The 25,935-nt window shown below is 39.2% G+C and overlaps 1 protein-coding gene across 1 annotated transcript in view; it reads left to right on the top strand.

Moving 5' to 3' along the window:
- Positions 1 to 2,076: 2,076 nt before the first annotated feature.
- Positions 2,077 to 25,935, top strand: part of LOC119795168 (xenotropic and polytropic retrovirus receptor 1 homolog) — a 59,121-nt gene continuing 35,262 nt past the window's right edge. The window contains exon 1 of the mRNA XM_038303023.1: positions 2,077 to 2,516. Within this exon, the coding sequence (XP_038158951.1) occupies positions 2,448 to 2,516 (69 nt within the window). The 5' untranslated portion in view covers positions 2,077 to 2,447. The remainder of the gene's footprint in view (positions 2,517 to 25,935) is intronic.

The following is a 25,935-nucleotide window of genomic DNA, read 5'->3' on the forward strand; positions in this document are numbered from 1 at the left end:
GCCTGCTCTGAGGGTTCAATTTCTAGATGATTGAAGGAGCACTGTCTTTGTTTAACCAATTATAACATCAATGTAAACAGCAAAGATATCCAATGATGATGATATCCATAAAAGTGATAACTCCGCTGTCCAAAAGACAAATGACATGCTGTGAATGTGAATATAGACATTCAGAGGTCATTACTCCAAATAAAGCCATAAAAGCATGTTTACAATTTGGAAATGCAACAAATAACAGTGACCTTGATTTTTAAATAGCTTGTCCTGTAGTCTGTTCCAACTAAAGCTGAAGGGTTTGTTACATTGAACTTTGGGGAGAAAAGTACCAGGCTGTAAACATAAATTCACATCTCGGATTTTAGTGAAGGAAATAAATGCAAAAAAAAAAAAAAAAAAAAAAGATAAATTGATAAAACATAGAGGGTGTTGAAGTTATCCGAAATGAAGCAGTGCAAGATATAATCAAACACCAGAGGGCGTCATTCCTCATCCTCCGATGGCTGCATCTCCTAAAGACATTTATGTGACTATTTCATGTCGAACTTGGACAATTTATCTTTTGTGCATCTAAAAAACGATATTTTTTTTTACATTGCATGTAGGTATAACATGGCTTCGACAGCGTTATGACTTTAAATAATTCCGTAATACCATGATCTCTTTGATTTTGTATTAAGTAATTCTATTAGGATTTCGGTCATTTAAAATAATCAAATTGTAAAATATTCAACATGTTCTAATTTGGGGAAAAAATGTGTTTCTGTTATTTATTCGTGACTGCATCGTTGAGGCACGTGCGCATACAATATGCAGTGGAAAGTTTCCACATGAATTTTCCACCTCAAAGAAGAAACGATTACATCTACGTCATTTTCACCCAAAAGTGACAGGGCAACGTCACAATTGTTGTGTTCACGTGACACCGGAGTGCATATTTAAGCTATATTTTTAAGCTAATAAATATTAGAAAACCATTGAAAGCAAAGATTGATGCAGAGACAGTTCTTGATGATATGTGTGAACGGAACTTTGTTTTTATTTTCAATACACAGTAATTATTTCCAGAGATTGAACTAATAGCCTAAATCTTCTAAATGTATATATTTAAAAATGATGGCAAGGGAAATTATGCAAAATTAAGAATATATGAGTGAGTTGAATTAAAAACCATATAGTCTAAAATTTGGATTATTTGTTATATTGTGTTCTTTCGTTGATCTATAAGAAGATCTAGCCTATTGAAATAACAGGGGGGAAATCGCTTCGAGATTGTTTTTAGGAGCAGTTTTCCCACTGTACTTGAAAGCAGCGCGGGGGAGGAGGTGGATAGAGATGTATGGCAGGCTAATTTGACATTTACTTAGCTGACTGAATATATATATGTTCGAGATGTCTCAAATGCATTCCTTCCTAGACAAAATGATATCTGAAATAGTAATTATGACTAACAGTAACTCTACTATGTAGATCTGAAATTAGAATTCATCCTCGCCAGAATTTATTTTTAGATAGGAAGAATGTTATTTTAGATGTCTAGAAGTAAAAGCCCAAGACTTTGACTCAGACAGATTTATTTTGTCATTTTGAATACACAAGTGTAAACAAAACTACTCTCTAGACAATTTCACTTTTTAAATTCACATGAATGGGAAACGTGACGTCATTTGTACAAGGAAGAATTCAATTTCAGCTATCTGAAATGTTAATTTTAGATAGGAAGAATGTTATTTTAGATATCTGAAATGTTCAGTTTTACTAGGAAGAAATGCATTTCAGACATCTGAAATATATAGTTGGTCAAGCTAATAAATGTCAAAAGGACCACTTAACATTTCTAAAGATTTCTAGGTATTTGAAAGGTTATTCTTACTAGCACAATTATATTTTTAGCAGCCTGAAATGTAATGTTTTTAGGAAAAATTTAGCTATTTGTACATTTCTGGCTTCGAGGAATGTAGTTTTGACTAGGAAGAATCTTATTTTAGAGGTCAACAAATGGAACAATAGAGAGGAAGGTGCTTCTAATTAATGTTAAAACGGCCTGCCATAACCCTGAGGATGAAGGTGCGTCAGAGAGCGGGAGGAGGAGGATAAGGGGGGGTAGCTAGACCCAGCTAACACCAATACTGGCAGCTTGTTTATCTGTGTCTCAGTGCAGTCTGACTGACATTGATGTCACGTACAGAGACAAAGAAACGCTGAAGAAACGAGTTGATGTGTAAACCAGCGGACACTCCGTTTCGAAAAGTAAAACAATGAGCAAATGGTGAAGGAGGGCAGGGTGAAGACAGAAAGGGCATCTCTGAGTGAAGCAGCAGCAGCCTCCTCCTCCCGGACTGTAATCTGCGGATGAGAGTCGGTGTGTGACCCGCGGCTCAGCGGGAGCTCTGCTGCCGATAGGAGCAGCTGATTACCGGTGAAAACAGCAGAGACCGCAGACAGCCACCATGAAATTCACCGAGCATCTCTCAGCTCACATCACACCGGAGTGGAGGAAGCAGTACATCCAGTATGAGGTGAGCGAGCTTCACAGGTTAGCCCGGCTAGCCGTCCGGCTAGCTCTCTGGAAGCCGGGCTGGATGTCTGTCCAGTTAAGGAGGATTTGTTCAGCCCCAGAGCGGCGCGTTAACAACAACCTGCCGCCATGGAGCAAACAGGAAGGGAGGGAAAGTGCTGCGAGTTGTTAGAGAAACAGCAGCAGCCCTTAGCTAGCAGAGCAGCCTGCTGGGTTTGTTTAGTTTCTCTGTGTTTGTTTTTTTTATCGGGCTGTTTATGGGACAACAAGATGTCCGGCTGAGTCAGCGGGTTTCACATGATTTAATCTTTGCGTCCGTTGACCCCGATGGCGGCTGTGAAACAGCTGAGACAGCTGCTGATCCTGCGGCTGTTTAAACATCAGAGGCGCTGATAACTCAATCTGCGACCTTTGACCAATTAGGGCCGCAGGGATGAAGGCCCCCCATGACTGAATGTCGGTGGGACACTTTATCCATCCTGCTGGGGTGTGCGGAGAAAAATCTGCAACTAAAGGTTACAGAACAGTGGAAAATCACCATCTTCCCCAGCTTATTCCCAGGCTCAACATGGTTGGATATTTAAAGAAAATGTAAAAAAAAAAAAAAAAAAAAAAAGGGCAAGTTAGCATTTTAGATCACTTACCCACCCCTCACAAATGGAGTCTCCCTCCAAAGATCTACATTCAGCAAAGATAATGCTACATGGCTGGACATCTTATTTTGGCGTTTGAACAATTCGATGAGCCCTTAACCAATTAAAAATCAAGAAAATCATCAACCAGTAAAGGTCCAGAGACATTTTTAGAATTTAACACTGAAATCAAATGAGTTTTTATGCATCCATGGTATACACTGACTTTTCAAATAAAATATAGAACATTTTTCCATTGTTAAAATCTAAAGTGTTTAGAGAGAGAACAACAAATCGTTCAGTTTGGTATATTGACAGTTTCCCCATTCAAATATTTTGTAAAGTACCTGAACTGACCGTTTGTTATTTCTTTATTCTGGCTTAATGAGAGCAGTGGGCTTTATGCTGCCATAGTGGAGAATCCTGCTTCACCGCAGCAGGTTGAGCCAAACATCCTCTAAATGTGCAGGGTCATCTTTGAGCACCATTTCACTTTTCTTTCACCAGTTCACCACAGTTCTTCCAGCAGTCCACTCTTTGTCTGCTCTCTTTTTCTCATCATCTTCTCCTTCTTTCCCATCGCCCGGCTAGCCACAAGTTTGCCTGCTGTGTCTAAAAGTAGCAGCAGCAGCAACCCAGCCTGACAGCAGCTCATTGGCTAATTTAGATCACATGCCGCCTGGTCATCACAGCAGGTGGGTCCAGATCTAGACTGCAGTCTGCTATTCCCTGACCTCTAATACATGACCTACTGTAAATTAAGTTGGAAAAAAAGTTAACAAGTCAGAAAAAAATAAAAAGTTAATAAGCCTTGTTAACAATTATATTTAGGTCCATAAACAAAAAAATGTAAGTGCCACTATCATCATTCTTCCCACTTTACAAGCAAAATCAATGGGAACTACTAGACACATCTGCAATCAACAACAATTATTGAAGATTTCCAGAGGACTTCACCATTGAAGTTCACCAGAGCTATAGTGAAACTGACAATGCCCACGAGCATGGCAGCTGGATGTTGTAATAAATTGGGTAAAAGTGGAAAAACATTAGTTATTTCACCTTTCTGATTCCTGATCCTCCACGGCCGGGTTCGTCGTTGGATTGCCAACTTGAAGAGGGAGGATTTGCAATCGAACTTCTGGCCAGAGAAAAAAACATGTAATATGAAGCCAACATTTGGAAGAAGAATGTTTTCAAGATGACTTTGATAATAGCGTGTTGTAACAAATGCCAGATACAGCACTAGGACTTGATCAACAGCCGATACCGCACCGTGGCAGGTGGCAGTAGTGTTCTTTGAAAAACATGAATGCCTCCAGTAAAGCACATTCAAATGAAAATTACTCTTCATTAAAACCACTTATCATTTATTTAACAATATGTAATAATTTAGTACTTTCAGAAGTCTGAATTCTGAATATGATCACACCTTTCCATTAATGGGACTGTGGTCTGCACAAAATAAACCCAGATGCTACTAAATCTACACATCTGTGTCTAATTTTATTAAAGAGTTCACCTTTAATTCACAGTAACAAAAAGCGAAATGTCTTTAAACTTGGAAAACAAAGTCCAGTGGTTTGTTTTTTACCTTTTTAAGACTTGTTTGGAACAAAAAAAAAGTAATTTTGAAAAGAGGAAACTCTTTAAGTTTTAAGAAAGAGAAAACCTTTTAAATGAATCCATTTTAAATGAGAAAAAAGCTGCATTTGATAATGAAGGCTTCTTAATTTGAAGATGAGTAAAGAATGGTGTGAATTCCCTCCAGATGTGCATGCACAGGCCTCTGGTTTCTCTTCAGCATCGATACCATTTGCTGCAGATTTTCTAAGATCAGACCTTTACAGCCAGACAGCAAGCTGACTTTCTGACACCTTTCATTGTGTTTAGATTGTTTAACAAAACATTTCATTCAGCAGAAAAGTGTTTTGGTGATTGGAAACAAGGCAAGCATCTTTTAAATACCGTAATCTCCTTTTACTCAAGCTTCATTAGCTACATCACAGTTAGCATCTGCTTCATAGGAACAAAGTGGAAACAGTGTTTCAGAGCCACATATTCTGCCTGTGTGAAATCTCTCTCTACATTGGAAATAATGCGTTCCTCCTTGTATATACACTATATTGCCAAAAGTATTTGCTCACCTGCCTTGACTCACATATGAGCTTAAGTGACATCCCGTTCCTAATCCATAGGGTTCAATATGACGTCGGTCCACCCTTTGCAGCTAGAACAGCTTCAACTCTTCTGGGAAGGCTGTCCACAAGGTTTAGGAGTGTGTTTATGGGAATTTTTGACCATTCTTCCAGAAGCGCATTTGTGAGGTCGCACACTGATGTTGGACGAGAAGGCCTGGCTCTCAGTCTCCGCTCTAATTCATCCCAAAGGTGTTCTATCGGGTTGAGGTCAGGACTCTGTGCAGGCCAGTCAAGTTCATCCACACCAGACTCTGTCATCCATGTCTTTATGGACCTTGCTTTGTGCACTGGTGCACAGTCATGTTGGAAGAGGAAGGGGCCAGCTCCAAACTGTTCCCACAAAGTTGGGAGCATGGAATTGTCCAAAATGTCTTGGTATGCTGAAGCATTCAGAGTTCCTTTCACTGGAACTAAGGGGCCAAGCCCAGCTCCTGAAAAACAACCCCACACCATAATCCCCCCTCCACCAAACTTTACACTTGGCACAATGCAGTCAGACAAGTACCGTTCTCCTGGCAACCGCCAAACCCAGACCCGTCCATCAGATTGCCAGATGGAGAAGCGCGATTCGTCACTCCAGAGAACGCGTCTCCACTGCTCTAGAGTCCAGTGGCGGCGTGCTTTACACCACCGCATCCGACGCTTTGCATTGCACTTGGTGATGTATGGCTTGGATGCAGCTGCTCGACCATGGAAACCCATTCCATGAAGCTCTCTGCGCACTGTTCTTGAGCTAATCTGAAGGCCACATGAAGTTTGGAGGTCTGTAGTGATTGACTCTGCAGAAAGTTGGCGACCTCTTCGCACTATGCGCGTCAGCATCCGCTGACCCCGCTCCGTCAGTTTACGTGGCCTACCACTTCGTGGCTGAGTTGCTGTCGTTCCCAAACACTTCCATTTTCTTATAATACAGCTGACAGTTGACTGTGGAATATTTAGGAGCGAGGAAATTTCACGACTGGATTTGTTGCACAGGTGGCATCCTATCACAGTTCCACGCTGGAATTCACTGAGCTCCTGAGAGCGACCCATTCTTTCACAAATGTTTGTAAAAACAGTCTGCATGCCTAGGTGCTTGAATTTATACACCTGTGGCCATGGAAGTGATTGGAACACCTGATTCCAATAATTTGGATGGGTGAGCAAATACTTTTGGCAATATAGTGTATATTCCTAAGTATGTGTAGCTAAATAATGAATTACTACAATTAAGGCCCTTAAGTTAATGGAACAATGCCCTTGATCTAAAAGAAAACCTGAGGCTTTGTTTTAGAAAATGGCAGATTATCAGTTAGTCTTTATTCGATTGATAAGAATAACAATTTTTTATTTAATTGCTGAAGCTGTCTCTCTGAGCATCTGCTCCTCCTCCTGGAAAACAAGTTGCCGCCATCATCATTCAGCGCAGAGCAGTGATTGACTCTCCTCCCAGGAAGCACCTACCTTGAATTTGGTTTATCTGCCCAGTAAACGGCTTACCCTTTTACTCAGATCTGCAAACAGTGATTTGAGGCAGAATTCAATCATTTCTGATCAAAGTTTAGTCAAAATGTTTCTTTTAGCAGTTCTGTTCACAGGTACTGTCTTCCACAGCCACGCGACTGAGTGATAACACTCACAAATAGTCCTAGTAGATATGGAGGTCTGGTAGAGCACCTGGATGTTTTAAAATTGCTGAAAAAGTCTAACAAAACACGTGCAGTTTTTCTAGCATAAAAAAACTTTATTTGGGCCCCTTAAACTACCAGAACTACTTTTTCTCAGGACGTAACCGGGTAGAGGTGAGTATTGGCATGAGTGTTGCGATTCGATACATGTCGCGATACTTGGGTCACAATACGATATTATCACGATATTGCAGTATCACTATATATTGCCATATTTTCCCCAGCTATCAAAATCAAATGATGAGATAAAACAGCAAGTGCTGTATATTTTCATCAGAAAATATTGATTAGGTATTATTATCCATGTTGTTTGGGGTTTTCTTCCACTGTCACTGCCTCAAATACAGATTTGGTGCTGCACGCACAGTTAAAGGGCTCCACAGCGCTTTCTGCCAGAGTGGTGGTGCAGAGGTAGCCCATTTTCCCATCAATGTTTTATGTAACCATTTTTTTTTTTAAATCGATACTAAGAAGTGAAAGATTGATATTGTGTTGGGCAGCCGAATATCACGATATATCGCCAAAACGATTATTTCCCACACCACTATAACTGGGATACTGTTGCTTCTCAGTTTCTGTTTCACACAACTGATTGTCCGATAAGCGGAACTATCTTTTTACAGATACATAATGCCTGACATAAGATCTTTAATGTTGATTCAGTGTTAAATTAGCTGATTATTATTTTAATAAACATTGAACCCTGATTATCTGATTGTTTCAGCTCTACAAGCAATCCAGATGCAGAGGTGGATAATCCAGGTCCTGAAAGTAAAAAGCCTGTACACAGATCACTTCCAACCATTGGCTTTTCCAGCCACACAGCACAGACTCCTCACCTGGTTAAGTGAACGGGATGAATGAAAACAAGGCACGGTTTTTAACTTTCTGGACCTGGATCAGGCTTTTAGCTGGGGATATTTCATTGATGTATCACATCTTTAGGCTTTGTATGGCTTAGGAGGGTCCGGGGGTATCCTCCCCTGGAAATTTAGACTCTTTGAAATGCTATTTCTTTCATTTTGAGGTGGAATGCTGCAAACTTTTGGTCTTTGTTACAACACTACCTTTGTCCTGATTATGGGAAGAGCTTGACTAGAGTTGGAAATTTCATAAGGAAGACATGAGATCATTTATAGGTACAGGATTATATTTCATACGATAATTCAAACAATGATACGTTCACGCCGCGATTTGAGCAGCAAGAGGTGCAGCAAAAACAAAGCCTTTTGTGCTTGATGCACAGTTAAAGGGGAACACAGTTCTTTTACATTGGACCCTTGATTTTACGTTATTACATCATGTTCTACTCACCCATATGAGTTTTGTGCCATTTGGAGCTGTTCTGAAGATATTCTGTTAGGTTATATGCAAGTAACGTCTTCCTATGGGCAACGAGTTGAAGGCACAAACTAAACTTTTCATAATTTATTCTTTATGGTACGCCAGCATTCATAACCTGTAGGCGAATCGCTGTCCTCCAGACATCCACGGTTATATTTTTTATATTTATATCGTTTAAAAACAAAGCGGACTGTGTATGACATCATCTGGATGCCGGACTAGAGTTGTGACAGGCAGCCCGGGCCGCAGGCGGCTACGCTCTTCCCCTTCTATTCATTCTAGCTAATCTGAATCGTTCAATTCCATTTCCAGAGCGAGCAGAGTGGTAGTAGCACTAGACATCTTCCAGGCATGTGAGGAAAACTAGCTTCAGTTTAGCGGACAGGAAGAATGAACGGTAGCCGGCGCGAACGGATGACGTCATAAACACGCTGCTTTGTTTCAACAATATCTAAATATAAAAAATATAACCGCGGATGTCTGGGGGACAGTGATTCGCCTACATGTTATGAATGCTGGGGTACCATAAAGAATAAATTATGAACAGTTTAGTTTGTGCCTTCAAGTCGTTGCCCATAGGAAGAAGTTACTTGGATTACAAAACCGAATATCTTACAAACAATTGTGCTGTGATTAGTGGGTATAAAGGGGGGATTTGTTTACCTCACAGACAAGACAAAAAAACTCCCCAGGAGCCAGCAGATGTGTTAGCCATGATGCAGAAATGTTTCTGACCAATAAAAGACGTCAACCAGAGGAGAAAGGCAAAAGCCAAACAAACATGGCCGCAACGGCTTCAGCTGGAATACCCTTGATTTCTTTTTAGTTTTGTGGGTGGAAAGATTATGTGTTCCCCCCAATCAGACCTGGGCAGATCTGTTAACAGTGCTAGTTGTGAATCCAATTAATCTGCTACTGCAGCTGTGATTGACTAAACCGAGGCAGGAAGCCAGTCAGCTCGAGAACGTCCCTTCTTTTGGAAACATTTTCTATATGAGGCTTTCCTATTGAAGTCCGTTTTCACCACATGAAAATAAAAAAATGCCAAATAGTCATAAATATGAGATACAAAGTCATAATTTCAACTTTCAAAGTCATAATGATGAGATACAAGTAATTCCATAGAAAGGGGCTTCCCTTCTTTCCCTACTTTCCAGTTCGATAGCGAACTTTAATTTGAATTCTACACGGTATCACTGCTTATGCCAGGTGACAATTTTTTTATTGTGACATTTAAAGAGCCTGTGTTTTTTATTTTTATTTTAATTTAGGATACCATCCACTTTGCAGTTACAAGTAAACATCCCAGATTTTGTCTTGCAGAAAAATTCCAGAGGGGTTGTTTATCTGCCATCATTTCTCATGCAGGGATTTTGGTTTATAAATTCTATTTAATGGTTTTGTTTTGCGTTTATCAGCAGCTTCAGTGTCTATCTAATCCATTTGTGGTCTTCTGAGTTTTCTTGGAATCAAATCTCTGCTCACCAAGATCACATATCTAAATTTACGAGACAGTTTAAGATCATTATGCTTTAGCGTCGTGAATGAGGCTGTGAGTCTTTGGTCATGAGTCGTAGCAGCTGTAATCATATTTTGCAGCTGTAATCATATTTCATAGCTGTGGAAAACCTACAGGTCGGGCTAATAGTGAACCAGACCTGAAATGTTCCTCTGAATCCAAGAAGCGTGCTGCTGTTCTCAGACCTACAGGTCAAAGGCTGCAATGAGCTGAGCTTGCTGTGATGGATTTCTAACAGCGAACAATTCAATAACACATCTTGTGACTGAACCCTATGTAATCAGCAGCACTTAAAAAAGTCATTACATTTTAGATGACTTTAATTTTCACTTTCTTGTTTAGATAGAGCTGAATCTGAGATATTCCATTTTACAGTTGGTAATAATAATCTTAATCTGTCATATTAGGTGGAGTTGGTTCCTTTAGAGTTGAACCACATGGAATCTGCAGCCGCTAACCGCTAGGCCACCGCCCCACCATCTACTGTCATGATAAATTCTGCTTCCAAACCTTAAATGGTGTGATGCTTAAATAGTTTTCTTTATTGGACCAAAAAATGTTGGTTGTGTTTTAATGTTTGAAAATGTGAAACCTATTATAGCATACTGCTGTAAATTGTGTGATGCTTCTGTTTTTGATCAGCGATTGTTTAATCAGAGTTTGTGCTAATTTTCATTATCGATTGAATGATGCAGGTTTTTTTAAGCCAATGCAGATCCAGATTTATTGGACATCAGTCTAACCCGTCTGCAAAATGTGCTGCACATGTTTTTGGGGTCCATTTTTATATAAAGGACATATTTTGAAATTAAGGTTTGATAAACCTTTTAATGAAAAAAAAGTTTTGAGAACGCTTTGTTGTTTCCTCAGATTTTCTTTCCAAGTAATTTTTTTTCTTTACTTTTTTGAAACAATTTTTTTTTTTTTTTTTTTTTACAGGCTGTACATTTTCAAGTTTTATTTTTCCTCAAAAATCTTTTTTATAGATCGAGTTTGATTGGTTACATTCTTTTTCCATCATGTTTCACCTTCTTTTCACTTCAGGCTCAAATAGAAAAAGCGGCTCTTGACGTCGACACTGACCAATGAAATGTTCTTGCTAACATCCAGCAGACCAATCTTCACTCTTCACTCCAGATTAAAGCCCGCCTTATAATCGAGAAGAATTTAACTCGTGAAGCTCGATCTAAAAAAGAGAAATTTTGAAAAAAAAAATCTTAAATTAATAAGTAAAATTTGAAAAACAAACATTTGAGCAAACGGTAAAGTTACCAAACTTTCTTTTGGATTAAGACTTTTTCCAAAGTTGTTTTCTGGATTACAATTTTCAAAATTTCCATTCAAACAAAAAACATGACAGAAATAACATATTGAAAAAAATAACAGAAAATATTAACGATCATTAAACATGTTAAAATTTGACCGAGCCGGTTCTCATTTTTAAAGTAGGTCATGTCTGATGATTAATACTTAACTGTTGTAGCTCGCCTGGATTCTACAGCTAAACCGCTGGGAGGCTAAAACCTTTGAACATCAGGTTTGTGTATTTACCTGGAGGAAGCTGTAATTTAATCAGTGTGCCTTAAAGAACGTGCCTCAGTCAGTGGGAAGGTATGCAGCAGAGCAGGCAAAGAAAGGACCAAACTTACCAGTTGCTCCACTTCTTCCTACTCCCTCAACAACAACCAGGCCCAATCCCAAACTGGCCCCTGGAAGCAAAACCTCTTTTTGTGCGCTCCAATGGAGGGTCCGCTACATTAAGGGCCGTCACAAACCACATAGTGGGTAGGGTGAGTCTGCATCAGTGCAGGCTCACTGGAATTCGGCAGCAGGCGTTATGACAAACTAGTGGCGGAGGAAACGCCAATGTAAGTTCTGCTGGTTTGCTGCATCTTCGTCACGCTAATAGAAAATCACAAGTTAGGAAAAAAAGACGTGTTTAAAGCAGAGGTCACTGATTCACCTGCTCGCTAATCCGGACCCAACCTGATTTTAAACAGCTATAAATTAAAGCATGTTGTCCGGCGACAGTGTCTAACTTCACTTGCACCGCTTCTCCTGTGAATACGGTAAAGCCCCCCAGAGCGTCCGGCTCCAGGCTGCATGTGATCTAAATCAGCCAATGAGCTGCTGTCAGTCGGAGTTGCTGCTGCTGCTACTTTTAGACACAGCAGGCAAACCTGTGGCAAGCCGGGCGATGGGAAAGAAGGAGAAGATGATGAGAAAAAGAGAGCAGAGAAAGTGTGGACTGCTGGAAGAACTGTGGTGAACTGGTGAAAGAAAAGTGAAATGGTGCTCAAAGATGACCCTGCACATTTAGAGGATGTTTGGCTCAACCTGCTGCTGTGAAGCAGGATTCTCCAACATGAACAGAATCAAAAATAATAAATATGGATCCAGGCTCAAAATGAGCTCCTTATGTGCTTTAGAATGGCTTTGTCTCCATTCAAACCAGGTTTAAAGCCTTGCAGGGCAGCATAAAGCCCACTGTGAACATTAAGACAGAAAAAAAGGGGGAAAAAAAGGTCTGTTCAGGTGTTTTATAAAAAAAATTGAGTCAGGACCTGAAAGATTGTTGTTCTCTACTTCAAAAACAATTTATTTTAAAATGCAGAAACGTTCTATTTTTTTATATATTTTTTTAATTTAAATATTTAATGTATAACATGGATGCATAAACTCCTTTATTTTATTCTAGTGTTAAATTCTGTTTAAAGTAACGGATTATAATTAAAAATGTCTCCGGACCCTTACTGGTTGATGATTTTCTTTATTGGGACTCCATTGATTTTTAATTGGTATTTAATTGGGGGGAACGCATAACAATCTTTCCATCCACAAAACTAAAAAGAAATCAAGGGTATTTCAGCTGAAACCGTTGCGGCCATGTTTGTTTGGCTTCAGCCTTTTTGCTCTGGTTGACGTCAAACACATCTTTTATTGGTCAGAAACATTTCCGTATCAAGGCTAACGCATCAGCCGGATCCTGGGGAGTTTTTTGGTATTAAGCAATAGTAAAGGGCCGTGCAGGTGGCGCAGTGGTTAGCGTGCACAACCCATGTACGGTGGCCTTAGTCCTCGACGTGGGCGACCCGGGTTCGAACCGGCCTGTGGTCCTTTCCCCCATGTCTCTCATACCCCCTTTCCTGTCAGCATACTGGCAGAAAAGAATGAGCCGCTAGTGCCGTAAAAACTTTCATTTTGTAATAATACAAATTAATTTGAGTTAATTTATATTTCAATAACAGTCATGTTAAAAGTGAAATACAGATTTCTCCTATTTTGTTTTTTTAACCATTTAGCTTTCATGATTAGCTTCAACCTCTGAGGGTTGTGAGGTTTTGATAAAACAACAATAATCTGTATCAGCCAGAGTCCACCTGATTGGTGCGTCTCTGACTCTGCAGCCTGATTTGGAGTTTCTCTTTGCTTAAAAATCTGCTAAACATCTGTTTGCAATCTCCCCCCTCTCTTGATGTTATGTACTATTAAGGATGATTTTCTCATAGTTCGATATGTTTGTATTTAAATGCTCTCTGAAGCACAGCAGCAACTATCATGTATCCCTCTCAGGCCGCTCTCCCTCTCGCTGCCTGAGCTGTAGGTTCTGCTCCGGTGGCTGCAGTGTTCTTCTGCAGAGGTCGGCATAGAAATAGTTTGGTTTTTTTCCCAGCTGTGACTGCAGCGCATTATTTATGTGAGCCGCTCTGTTTATTACGATCTCACAGAAATAAATCGATTGCTTCAGAATAACACTTTCCTCTGTTTGCAGTTCAGCCGCTTTAGCCTTGTTGCCTGTTGTTATAGTGAGCTTCAGCAGCCAGCACATTTTTAGGATGCATTTCATCTTAACTTGGCTTTAGAGGCTGGTAGACGTAAACAACTGTCTTTTTAATGAAAAGGTCATATACGAGGAAAGAAAAAGGTTCTTCTGGTCTTTGTCTTTAATCCACGTTGAATTGGCGTGCCTTCAACAGTTTTTAGTGTGAATCATGTAGCCAAAAGTTAAATTTTTAAGCATTATAGTGATTTTATTTAGATTTCTCTTTGCATGAACAACAAGCTTGTAATTTTATTTTTTCATGTGCTTAGTTTGCTGCTCCAGTCCTTGTTTTCCAGACTCTACTGCGACCTTTAGTGTGAAAAAGTTCTTACTTCTAATCACATGCATGGATCTGCTGCTAGCGCTGCTTACTCTTTTTCTATAGACGATTTTTTTCTGCCAAAAACCAAGAGCATGCGTTTTCAATTTGACAGCAGGAGTTTCAGGAGCTGAAGCATCTTTGCTGCTCTAGCTGCACGGTGGTAAAGTGGATCTGATGCGCATTGGACGGAGCTACCTTATCCTTTCTTTCCCTGTAACAATTGCAGCTGTATTTGCAGTAATCAGTGGGTAAAAACTAGTTTAAATATGTTTTTAAATGAGAAAGTCCACCTGAAAACTTTATCTGAGCAGTCAGTTCATCCAGATTACGATCCTGCCTTCAAATATTATTTTGCTGTCAGAGCCGCTCAGACCCCCGTAAACCAGCGGTGCGCTGTCACTGGGAGTCCCGTTCAACGTTGGCCTCTGGCCCGCTGGCCTCTTCGCAGTTCACTGCTACTGTTCACAGTGGCTGGAAGTAGATGTTAGCGTTTTACACATATGGAATCCAAACTGCAGGCACCAATTAATAGAATCGAACATATTTTGCCGGCAGGTTTTGGCATTTTAATTTAATTTAGACGTTAATAAACAGTTTTAGAGGAGTGATCATAGTGCTCTGCATTAGCAGCACTGTGTCCGTCTCCCTACCAGCTCCCAGGTCAGCTTCTCTGATTGGTTGATGTGTTGATGTGTTTTTCCAACACCAGCATCTGCTGCTTCTGAAGCACGTCATGCTTGTCAGAAGCTCAACTCACGACGTGCTGCGGGACCTGTTGCTGCGGCTTGTTGACCAGCCATTGACTTTGTGTATAAACTAGCTGCTTCTGCTGCTTGCGGTCTGACTCCTTGACTCGGAGGCAATCCGTCACACTAAGCATGCTTGCAGCGACTGTGGAGAGAAAAAACTCCCTTTTAACAGGAAGAAACCTTCAGCAGAACCAGGCTCAGTGTGAGCGGCCATCTGCTGAGGCCGACTGGGGTTCAAAGAGACAGAAGCAGAGATACAAAAAGCAGCTGTAAAAGGCGGCCCCGTCCAGGAAACACACAGCCAGGCAGACAAGCTCCAAGGCAGCTCCCATGTCAGAGGATGAAGAGAGCACATCCAGCCAGTCATGGTCAGAGAAACAGGACTACACTGAAAAACAGGCAGATCTCCAACATCTACAAGCAAAGGTGTTGATGGAAGCAGCACAGCTGATATTTCACTCCAGGATGCAGTCACAGCCAAATAGGAACAGATGAGGTGAAGCTCCAGCAGTCTAAGCCTATAGCAGCATAACTATAGAGAGAGCTCAGGATAACCTGAGCCACTCTAACTATAAGCTTTATGAGAAAGGAAAGTTTCCAAGCCTACACTTTAAAGTAGACAGGGTGTCTGCCTCACGGACTAAAACTGGTAGTTGGTTCCACAGGAGAGGAGCCTGATAACTAAAAGATCTGCCTCCCATTCTACTTTTAGAAATTCTAGGAACCACTAGTAAACCTGCAGATTGAGAGCGAAGTGCTCTGTTAGGAACATAAGGAACAATCAGTTCTCTGATATAAGATGGAGCTTGGCCATTTAAGGCTTTATATGTGAGAAGGAGGATTTTAAATTCTATTCTGGATTTAACAGGAAGCCAATGAAGAGAAGCCAGGATAGGAGAGATATGATCTCTCTTTTTAATTTTCATCAGAACTCTGGCTGCAGCATTTTGGATCAGCTGAAGGCTTTTAACTACAGTTTGTGGACTTCCTGATAGTAAAGAATTACAATAGTCCAGCCTTGAAGTAATGTGGGGTTAAAAAAAAAACAAATTAAAAATTATATATATATATATATATATATATATATATATATATATATATATTAGTATGTTGGAGTTTTAAAAATGTGCAACTTGAGGTTGACATCAGGGGAGCACAGTTTCACACGTACGGTTCACATCTTTCCTGCTCATCTCTGTTTGTTGGTCCAGGTTCCTGCTGTGTTTGCAGACGGACCAGATGTCTTAAGTTGCTCCTCACCGCTGTATTTAAAGCCCTTTGCTCGTTTGCTTTTGGCTCTCTGAAAGCTGTTTTGGGCCTGTGGGCTTTCTGAAGCGTTTCTCTGCGAGTGTCGTGTTGTTGCAGCAGCAATGTTTGGTTGGATTCGCTGCAGGGCTGCCTGACTTACAGGGGGATGCCGGGGCTGCTGTAAAGCAATGTAAGCAAAAAGAGAGACAGGTTTCTGTGTAGTTATTCATCCTGCTGACTGTGGCTCAGAAGGTAGGGCTTCATCCAATGACCTGTAGACGATATTGCGATATTTTATCCAGCTATCAAAATGGAATATATAGATAAAAAAAGTATTTGCTGTCTATGTTCATTAGAAGATATCGATAATTCATCGCTGATTGTAATCCATGTTGTTTGGGGTTTAAGTAAGCCAACCTCTTCCACTGTGACCGCCTCAACTACATGGCATTACACCGCACAGAAAAATATGGCAAGCCAAAAATGCCAATATTCGCATCTAATTATCATGTTAAGATTGAAATTCACCCGCTAAAACATTAGTTGGCGATGCATGTCGATGGAAAACGGTTTTACATGAAAATAGGCATGGAAATGGATTTAAAATAACAGCAAAGTGCATGTAGTGGTTATATTCCTAAAATTAAGGCTTTGTGAAACGACAATGCAGAGAACTTTGGCAACAATGCTGCCACACAGCGCTCTGTGCAGAGCTTTCCACAAAGCAGATCTGTGCTGAACTTTATTGGTCCGGCTGCCTTGATCAGCGATGGGACGCAACCAGTTCAAATACATTGGCTGTCGGAAAAGAAGGAAGGACATTATTATCATATTAGGAAAATGCGCTTCTTTTATGCGTATCGTCTTGGTAAGAAAGCGCGTCAAGAACACACGTTTTGACCTGTCACTACGTGCGTTAAGAATGGTACCATCATGACAGACGTAAAAAGTCGCGCTTGCTGGTAAAAGACGGTGGAAAAAGCTGTGAAATTTCTGAAAAACGGGCGATTTTAGTGGTTGAATTTCAATCTTAACATGATAATTAGATGCGAATAGTGGCATTCTTGGCTTGCCATATTTTTCTGTGCGGTGAAAAGGGCTTCACGGAGCTATCTGCCACAGTGCCGGTGCAGAGGTAGCACATTTTCCCCTCAGTGTTTTAGATAAAAATGTTTAGTTTTTTTTTAAATCAGTATTAGGGACTGAAATCAACATTATAAGCCCTCGTGTTTGAATAGGAGAATAACTTCATGTAGGTTGAAATTCTTTGCAGTACTCAATGTTCATAAAAACCTTTCAGATTAGTTTGCCTTTAACTACAGAAGTGTAATGCTCTTTAGTCAGATTGTTGAAACATTGCAGCTGATTGACGCAGAGGGGAAAAAATAAAATGGTTCTGTTTCATCTTGCATGATTGTCAGAGAGGAACTTTAAAGATAAGATGTTCATCTGGAGCAGATGTGAGTCACAGGACTGTGACTGGATCAGTGACAGACCGTCACTCATCCGGTGTTGGTTTGAAAGATTAAAACATTATTTTACAACCCAGATATGCTGACATGAAATGATCTCAGGAACCAGATCCGGGATCATTGACAAAATGCTTTCATGTTTAACAAAATATAATCATTAGTTTTAGATCATTGGCAAACTAAATTAGGTCGACCATTCATAAAAAAACAAACAAAAAAAATGACTATAAGCCTCCAAAATCTGGTCTTTTTCTGATCCGTGGACAAATTTGCTTTTTTAGTGCTTTTTACCTGAACTGTTACATTTAACTGAACTTTTTAAAGTAAGATCAGTCACCTCTGCCTGTTCTGAGCTTCCTTCAGTCAGCATGACCACCTGTTTTGGATGTGATCAACCATTAAATGGCCGTTATTAGGAATGGCTTCAGGCTGAGACTCTGCTACCTTCCAGTAGGTTTCTGATGGCTGCAGGGCTCGATGTTAACCATTGCCCGATCGCCTGGGGCAAGTAGTTTTTATTGTTGGGAGAGTTTGTTGCATTTGCCTGCCGGGCAAGTGCAATGATCGCAAAAAAAAAATATTTATCACTCAAAATTACTTTAAAATCACTGACATTCGCTGAAAACAACCCACAAGCGTTGCCGGCGCCATCTTTGTTGTTTTGTACACATTCTCGCGTGATTTGAAAAAGCCACGTGATTTTGCGCTAGATGGCGTGATTCAGCTCTTGGGGAGAGAATTGGGGAGAAACAGCAGCTGGATGATGAATTTAATCTATACTATAATACACGCTAGATTAGAAAATGATCAGTCAGGGATTAGGAAAATAATAATAATTGTATGCGCACAGTGTAAATATTTCTATCATATGGCAGTCTTCTGTACACATACACATTACAAAATGTTCATAAATTTTTTTTTCTCTTAGACATTGGAGTGGTGCATTAAAATGTTATAGAGCTAAACATGTTAAATTGGTGAGTAGTAGTAGTAGTGTAAGTTTTTAACCTGTCAAGTTTTTTTTTTTTTTTTTTTTTTAACATTAATATTTATATTTTTCCAAGCACACAACAGTTTAAAGCAACGTTTAGTTTGAAAAGAATGTGCAGGAAGGATTGAAAAGCATGTTAACACGGTAATGTAGGCGTGAGTTCATTATCTGACGCATGCATATACACACCAGGAACCTGGAAACTTAAAAAATACTGAATTACAATAAACATTTAAAAAACAAACATGTTTCATTGATATATATACAAAAATGAATATTAGGAACTATATTTATCAAACATTATACTTGGCAAGTAAAAATTGTTTCTGGGTAAATGAAATGTGAAAGTCACTTTGGGCAAGTGGTTGACGTCAACCCCTGGGCTGATACTAGGCAACTTTTAGGTGATAACGGCCGCTTCAGCCGTCTCTGATACTAAGTTTTATTTACAATTAAAAAATAAATAAAAGTAGACAGAGTGTCTGCCTCACTGACTAAACCACTAGTAAACATGCAGATTGAGAGTGAAGTGCACAAGCAACAATCAGATCTCTGATATCAGATGGAGCTTGGCCATTTAAGGTTTTATATGTGAGAAGGAGGATTTTAAATTCTATTCTGGATTTAACAGGAAGCCAATGAAGAGAAGCCAGGATAGGAGAGATGTGTGAATAAATTCCACGTTAAAGTCCATGCAGATTTAATTTGGTCAGTTAACAGGATATAAGTTGTTTTTATTTTTTGGTTTAATATAAGTGAGATGCTGATACATTTTTTTTTTTTTTTTACAATACATAAAGAACTACTAAAATGATTTTCAGATCAAACATGAATAGAATATTTCTGCTGTCAAAAAGGAAATTAATTTAGGATTAAGATTCACTCAGTAAAAACAACCTACTGAGCCTATCGGCACAATCTGAAGCTTCTATGGAAGTGATAACCACTAATAACGGCCATTTAATGGACGATAACATCGAAACCAACACAGATCTTCCTTCTTGTTTTGCTTCTTTTTTTTTGTTATTTTTTTTTTATGTCAAGAAAAAGGCCACTTCCCAGCTGAGTCACAGATTTGGTTCCATGCATTCAACTATTCCTATTAGTGCTTTTATGTCGACGGTTTCATTGAAACCAGAAGGAAATACTTTAATATTTCAAATATCAAAATATCCATAGCCTCAATATTATTTTCCACTAAAATTAATGCTTTATTCCTCCACTCTAGATGTTCGGTGGGTGTGTTTTGAAAAATGATTTGTTTGGAAGAAAAAGTCTCAGCAATGACCTTTGCATTTGGAGAAGAAGAGATCCCAATCTGAGCTTATAGGTCTGCTATGTTTTGGTCTTATTACTCCCTAAATGAGCATTTTATGTGGTTTCGCTTAGTCAGCGCAGTGTTGCCGTTGAGGTTACTGGTCCTTCAGCAGTGGGAGGAAGTTAAGAGCACAGCAGCCATGTGTGACGGAAAGTCAGCTGCTGATGGAAGCTGCTTTCAGGTGCAGCGAGGAAAAGAGAAGCTGACAGAAAAGCAAGGGTCAACCATTCTTTTTTTTTTTTTTTTTTTGTAGACATTTGCTTAAAAGACAAAACAAGTCATGTTTTTTTTAACAATAAAAACAAACAAACAGGTATTTTAATGACTGGATATTCCTAGTAGTTGTGGCAGGATAAGTTCATGTTGTGTTCAAATCTTTATAGCAGCAGAGATGATTAAAGTATGAAGCTGCAACATCTCCTAGCATTTATAGACTGATAAAGCAAAGAAGCAACACTGATCCAGCTAATAAAAAGATGGCTTTGTCCTGAAAACACTGACAATAGCAATAAATGATGTTTCTATTAGTATTTTGCTTCAGATATTGGACATAAAACTTTAAGGCCAACCAGGATGAAAAGTGAACATTTGTAAGATTTTGTCATCAGATTGTTACCGACATAAATATTTAATATTTAAAGTGGTAGAAAATGACATTTCTGGATTCTGCAGTGATCATCAGTTATCTCTGCTCGTTTAGACAAAGTCTTTTTGGTTCCATTCAAACTAAACATTAAATGACTTTATGCTACTTAAAGGAACATCAAGCCTTGAAAAACTCCAGTAAGGCAGGCAGCTCAGACTTGGTGTGTTTAGGCTCGTAGTTGGCCTTGGAAGATGGCTTCCTGTTCTGATTGTCTCTTTTTCTGATCAGGAGGAAGAAAAGCAGGAGGACCAATTAAAAAACAGACATGTCCTAAAGCACTGTGGACAGAGACCTGTTAGTACGGTCGAAGAGAGAGAATGGTGAACGATGGAGATGCATGAAAAACCACCACGATGGTTGCTATAAAGCAATCCTGGGTTCTGCTCAGTAGGAAAAGTTTTCACATCCAACGGTTCTCAAGCCTCTGAACTGTAGCTAATAAGAGTTTCTGATGAGATCTAAGAAGTCAGCAAACAGCCTGAGTTCAACCTGAGTGCCACTCAGATCACCTGACTCTATAGGACTGAAGATCAAAGTTGATAGATGATTGATTATTTACTTATTGGTTCACGATTACTTATAAATGAAACTACTTAGAAAAAGATAGGAGATAAAACATGTTTTTTTTAACATTAATGGCTAAATATTTCTTTAGAATATGCTGAATTAAAAAAACTAATTGCATCGCTATATTTTAACAATGTACTGTGCTAGCTACGCTAAACACTAACTGTATAAAATTAGGACTGCAACTAACCATTATTTTCCAAATCAATTAATCTGTTTTGTATTTTTTCGATTAATTTATTAATTATCTGATAGCCAGAGTTGCCTTAATGAACATTTTTTACTAAATTGAACTTCTTCTGGAAGAGTATATTTGATAAAGCATATTGACTGATGGAAAAATGTTCTTTAACTTTCATGCAAAATATTTTTTTACTATTTTGACATAACTAGTGCTCTAAGTGGGTCGCTCTGTCAGCTAAAGGCATGTTTTAGAGTCTCTATATTCCAGTTAATGATTAATTGATTTCTAAATTAGTAATCAATTAATCTTAAGCTTTAGTGTGAGGAATTGCTGAAGAGTCAATGAGTCGATGCAATCAGCTGGTGTTCCTTAGATAGAAAACCTTGAATCAATCAGACTGGATGATCTGGTTGAACTGTAAAGTGCCTTTAGATGACGTTTGTTGTGAATTGTAGCTATAGAAATAAACTGAATTGAATTAAATTAAATAATTTGACAATTATTAAAATAACTGATTGATCGCGATTAATCAGATTGGTTATTTCAGCCCTAATATACATTAAAATGTTTTCTTACAGGGCTGCTCTGTGGAGCAGTGGGTAACACTGCTGCTGGGCAGCAATAAGGTTCTGGGTTAGATTCCCGGCCCGGGGTCTTTCTGCATGGAGTTTGCATGTTCTCTCTGAGCACGCGTGGGTTCTCTCTGGGTACTCCGGCTTCCTCCCACAGTCCAAAAACATGACTGCTAGGTTAACTGGCTTCTCTAAATTCTTAGGCGTGTATGATTGTTTGTCCTGTGTGTCTCTGTGTTGCCCTGAAATTGACCCCGCCTCTTGCCCGGAGACGGCTGGAGATAAGCGCCAGCACCCCTCGCAACCCCGCTTGGGATAAGCTTGACGGAAGATGGAGGGATGTTTTCTTTTACATTTAGAAACTAGACGCATTTATAAGATGGTAACTTGTTGGGTTACTGAATGATGTGAAACACTTCAGTGAGTAGGAATAGAAACTCTTTGTTTTAGTGTTATCCAGTGGTGGCAGAGATCCTGTGCTGTTAAACAGCGTTTCTGGTTCTGAATGCTAAAGCCCGGCTCCATGAGGTGGATTAACCCTCTCCAGCTAACGTAATAAATGCAAAATTCTTCTTTCATGTCAAAAATCTGGTTTCTATCATCACATCATCGCTTTCTGAGCATAGTGGAGGATTTAATGCTGCTCCGTCATGCTGATAACTTCAGAACCATATTGAGTGTTTGGATTTACTAACAGGACCAGAAAAGGTCAGTTCTTCACACTTATTACTATTAATTCCAGAAAAGACAAGACCAGCTCCATCAAGCATCCCGTCTGGCCTTCATTTGCTTAAGAATAAACGGCTTGTCTTCTAGACTAATAAACAGTGAATATCTGCATGTTGTAAAATTAATGCTACTATTACTGCAGTAATTGAATAACCAAGTTTCTTCCATATGCCGCTTTTATTACTGCATCTGTTTTGAACATTGCTTATATCTGGGAAAGCCACCGGCCACAGAAATGGGAAGAACATAAAGATCAGAGGCTTCTAGAGCACCCAACTGCAAATATAATCCAGTTATGATTCACATAATCCTTCTGACAGATTCACGTGGAGATGCGTGTTTGTCTGGATCTGAGAGGTGAGGAAAAAGAGCAGAGAGATTAATTATAAAGATTAGGGATACATATATATATATATATTAGACACACGTTTTCAATGATGAATCAACAAAAGTATAGATGGAAAAAGTCAGAAAAGGGAATGAAGAGTGATGGATTTGAAAGGGCAGTGGGCGTTTAAGTAGTCCTGTCCGAACAGCGAGGAGAGGATGAAGGGGAAAATGTCAGAAGTAGGGTCATCTGTGAGGATGATGAGCTCCTTGTTTTGGAAACTTGAGCAAACCCACTGAACACACACACACACACACACACACTAACAGATGGACTTCTATTATTTTTTCATTTATTTCTATGCTCTAACCAGAACCCTTGAACTTATTTTACACCTCAGTCCTTAGGAACCAAAGACACACAAGGAGAATCAGATCCTCCCGACTAAATGTTGCAGCACACACCTGCACACCCATTCTGTGGTGGTGTGAGAAAGAAAGCCTGCAGGTTTTATTTTTCTGTGAAGGTTGTGGTTTTAGTGTTTATGTCAGCACAATATAGGACTGATGAATTGTGCCTCCACAGGTTACTGTCACATGAAATGAAAGCTTGTTGTTCAGTCCTGTGTGCTGTTTAGACACCAGGCCCCATACACAACACAGCCAGATACAGCCAGCTGTTGGTGCTTACAGGCAGACGCAGCGAGCTTAGAGGTCATTGAGGCTTGGAGTGAATCCAGCCATTGATTTCCTGAGATCATCTAGAGCTGCTACTGTATCACGTTTATTATGGTTCTGTTAACTTTGTTTAATTCAAACCTCCACAATATAGTTTTCCTGCCTGAGAAGGAGGTCATTTTAACCTTGTCCCACATGTGAGGGCTGGAGTTTTAATGCTGAGTTTTTAATAAAGACTTCCTGATCAGGCTTTGATCAATGATTGAATACGTTAGATCAGGGGAAACCAATTAAAAATCAGTGGGGTCTGAATAAAGAAAATTAACAACCAGCAAAGGTCCAGAGACATTTTGATTATAATCTGTTTCTTTAAACAGAATTTACCCCTGAAATGAAATGAGGTGTTTATGCATCCATCTTATACATTGAATTTTTAAATAAAATATATAAAAAATAGAACTTTTTTCCATTTAAAAATCTAAATTGTTTTTGAAGTAGAGAACAACAATCGTTTAGTTTGGTATATAGACAATTTGCTGATTCACATATTTTATAAAACACCTAAACTGACTGTTATTTTTTTCTTTTTTCTGTCGTAATGAGAGCACTGGGCTTTATGCTGGTTTGAATGGAGACAAAGCCATTGTAAAGCACATTTCAAGGAGCTCATTTTGAGCCTGGATCCATATTTATTTATGATTCTGTTCATGGTGGAGAATCCTGCTTCACAGCAGCAGGTTGAGCCAAACATCCTCTAAATGTGCAGGGTCATCTTTGAGCACCATTTTACTTTTCTTTACCAGTTCACTGCAGTTCTTCCAGCAGTCCACACTTTTCTCTGCTCTCTTTTTCTCATCATCTTCTCCTTCTTTCCCATCGTCCAGCTTGCCACAGGTTTGCCTGCTGTGTCTAAAAGTAGCAGCAGCAGCAACCCAGACTGAAAGCAGCTCATTAGCTGATTGGCGTCACGTGCAGCCTAGTACAACATGCAGTAATTTATAAATGTTTTAAATCAGATCCGGACCGCGGTCCACTAATCCGTTCGCATTAGAGTTAAAAAAAAACATCCGCCAATGGAAACAACTAAAGCACAAAAGTTCAAGTGATTTCACTGTCTATGAAAATACGCTCAAAAGGTATTGGACAGACAAAAATGCACCGTTTTAACATTTTACATAAAATGTTCTACATTTAAAATGGTTCTAAAATCATATAATTTCTCTTAATAATATAAAAATCTTTTTTATTATAAGTCAGCAGAATGCCTTCTTTCTCATTTCTCTCAATCACATAAAGGCTTGAGAGACTCTCGAATTGGGAGAGTCAGGCACACCAGAAGGTGTTTTCTGTCAAACTCCCTGCAGTGTGTGTTTGGTGCTCAGACTTCCAGTTTGACCCTCTTCTATTCAGAAACATTGCTACTTTTTATGCAACGTTCTGCAGTTGGACTCTAGTGCACACTTCAACACATCGTACAGGTGTTAAAGGTGATGATTAAGTGCGGGCATACACTGTACTGTCATCGTAATTGGAAACTTAAGCGTGGGTTTTACCTCTGTTTTCAAAAGAAAATACAGGATAAATCCACATATGACGAACATATTTAGACTATATTTTTTTAAACGGGCACATATTGACCTTCTGTCTTGGTTGTAAGTTTAAATGCAAACCTTTTCAAAGGGGAAAAAAGTCCTAATTCCACATTCAGTAGAACCGATGATGCTTCAAGCATTGATAAACAGCATCTAGTGTGTGTAGTGCTGATAAAATTAGTATAAACATAGCAAGAAATGCTTATTTTCTCTTTAAACCAAATGATGATGATGCTCATGTTGAGCATAAAAAAAGAGCATGCATGTTTTTCTAAAATACCAGTGACATCAGACCAGTTGTGTCCCTAGTATTTTAGAGTATTATTTTGATCTTTAGTTCTTTGTGTAAGGTAGAACTGTTCGATAACATTTAAATAGCATAATAATATCATTCTTTTTGGAGGATTTTGGAGTTAATAAAGTCACCTGTGACATAAACACAGTGACTCAAGTTCCTGCCAGCTGAACTAATCTATGTTGTTATAGTGTTATTGTGAAGTTTAATTAATGGTGCATAAATTCACCTGAGAACTGATGATGTCGTCTGTGTTACAGACCCTGGCTGCGTGCACTGAAGTGTATTTGACAATAAAGTAGTGAATCTCAATCTATTTACTTATTTATTTGTATTTTAAATAGGTCTCTAGGCTCATAGGTCTTTTGTCCAAAAAAACAAACATAAAAATGTTCACAGCACCCCCTGTTCAAACTACTTCCAGTGGCCGTGGTTATCACTGACATTTTCCCACCACTGTTTGTTTATTGTTTCTCTATGTATGCTTACGTTTCTAAGAAAACCCGCTGGTTTAAATGGTGGTGGAAGGAAAAGTGTTTGCAAT

Source organism: Cyprinodon tularosa, unplaced genomic scaffold, assembly GCF_016077235.1.
Source record: "Cyprinodon tularosa strain WSP-4 unplaced genomic scaffold, ASM1607723v1 ctg501, whole genome shotgun sequence".
Lineage (NCBI taxonomy): Eukaryota > Metazoa > Chordata > Actinopteri > Cyprinodontiformes > Cyprinodontidae > Cyprinodon > Cyprinodon tularosa.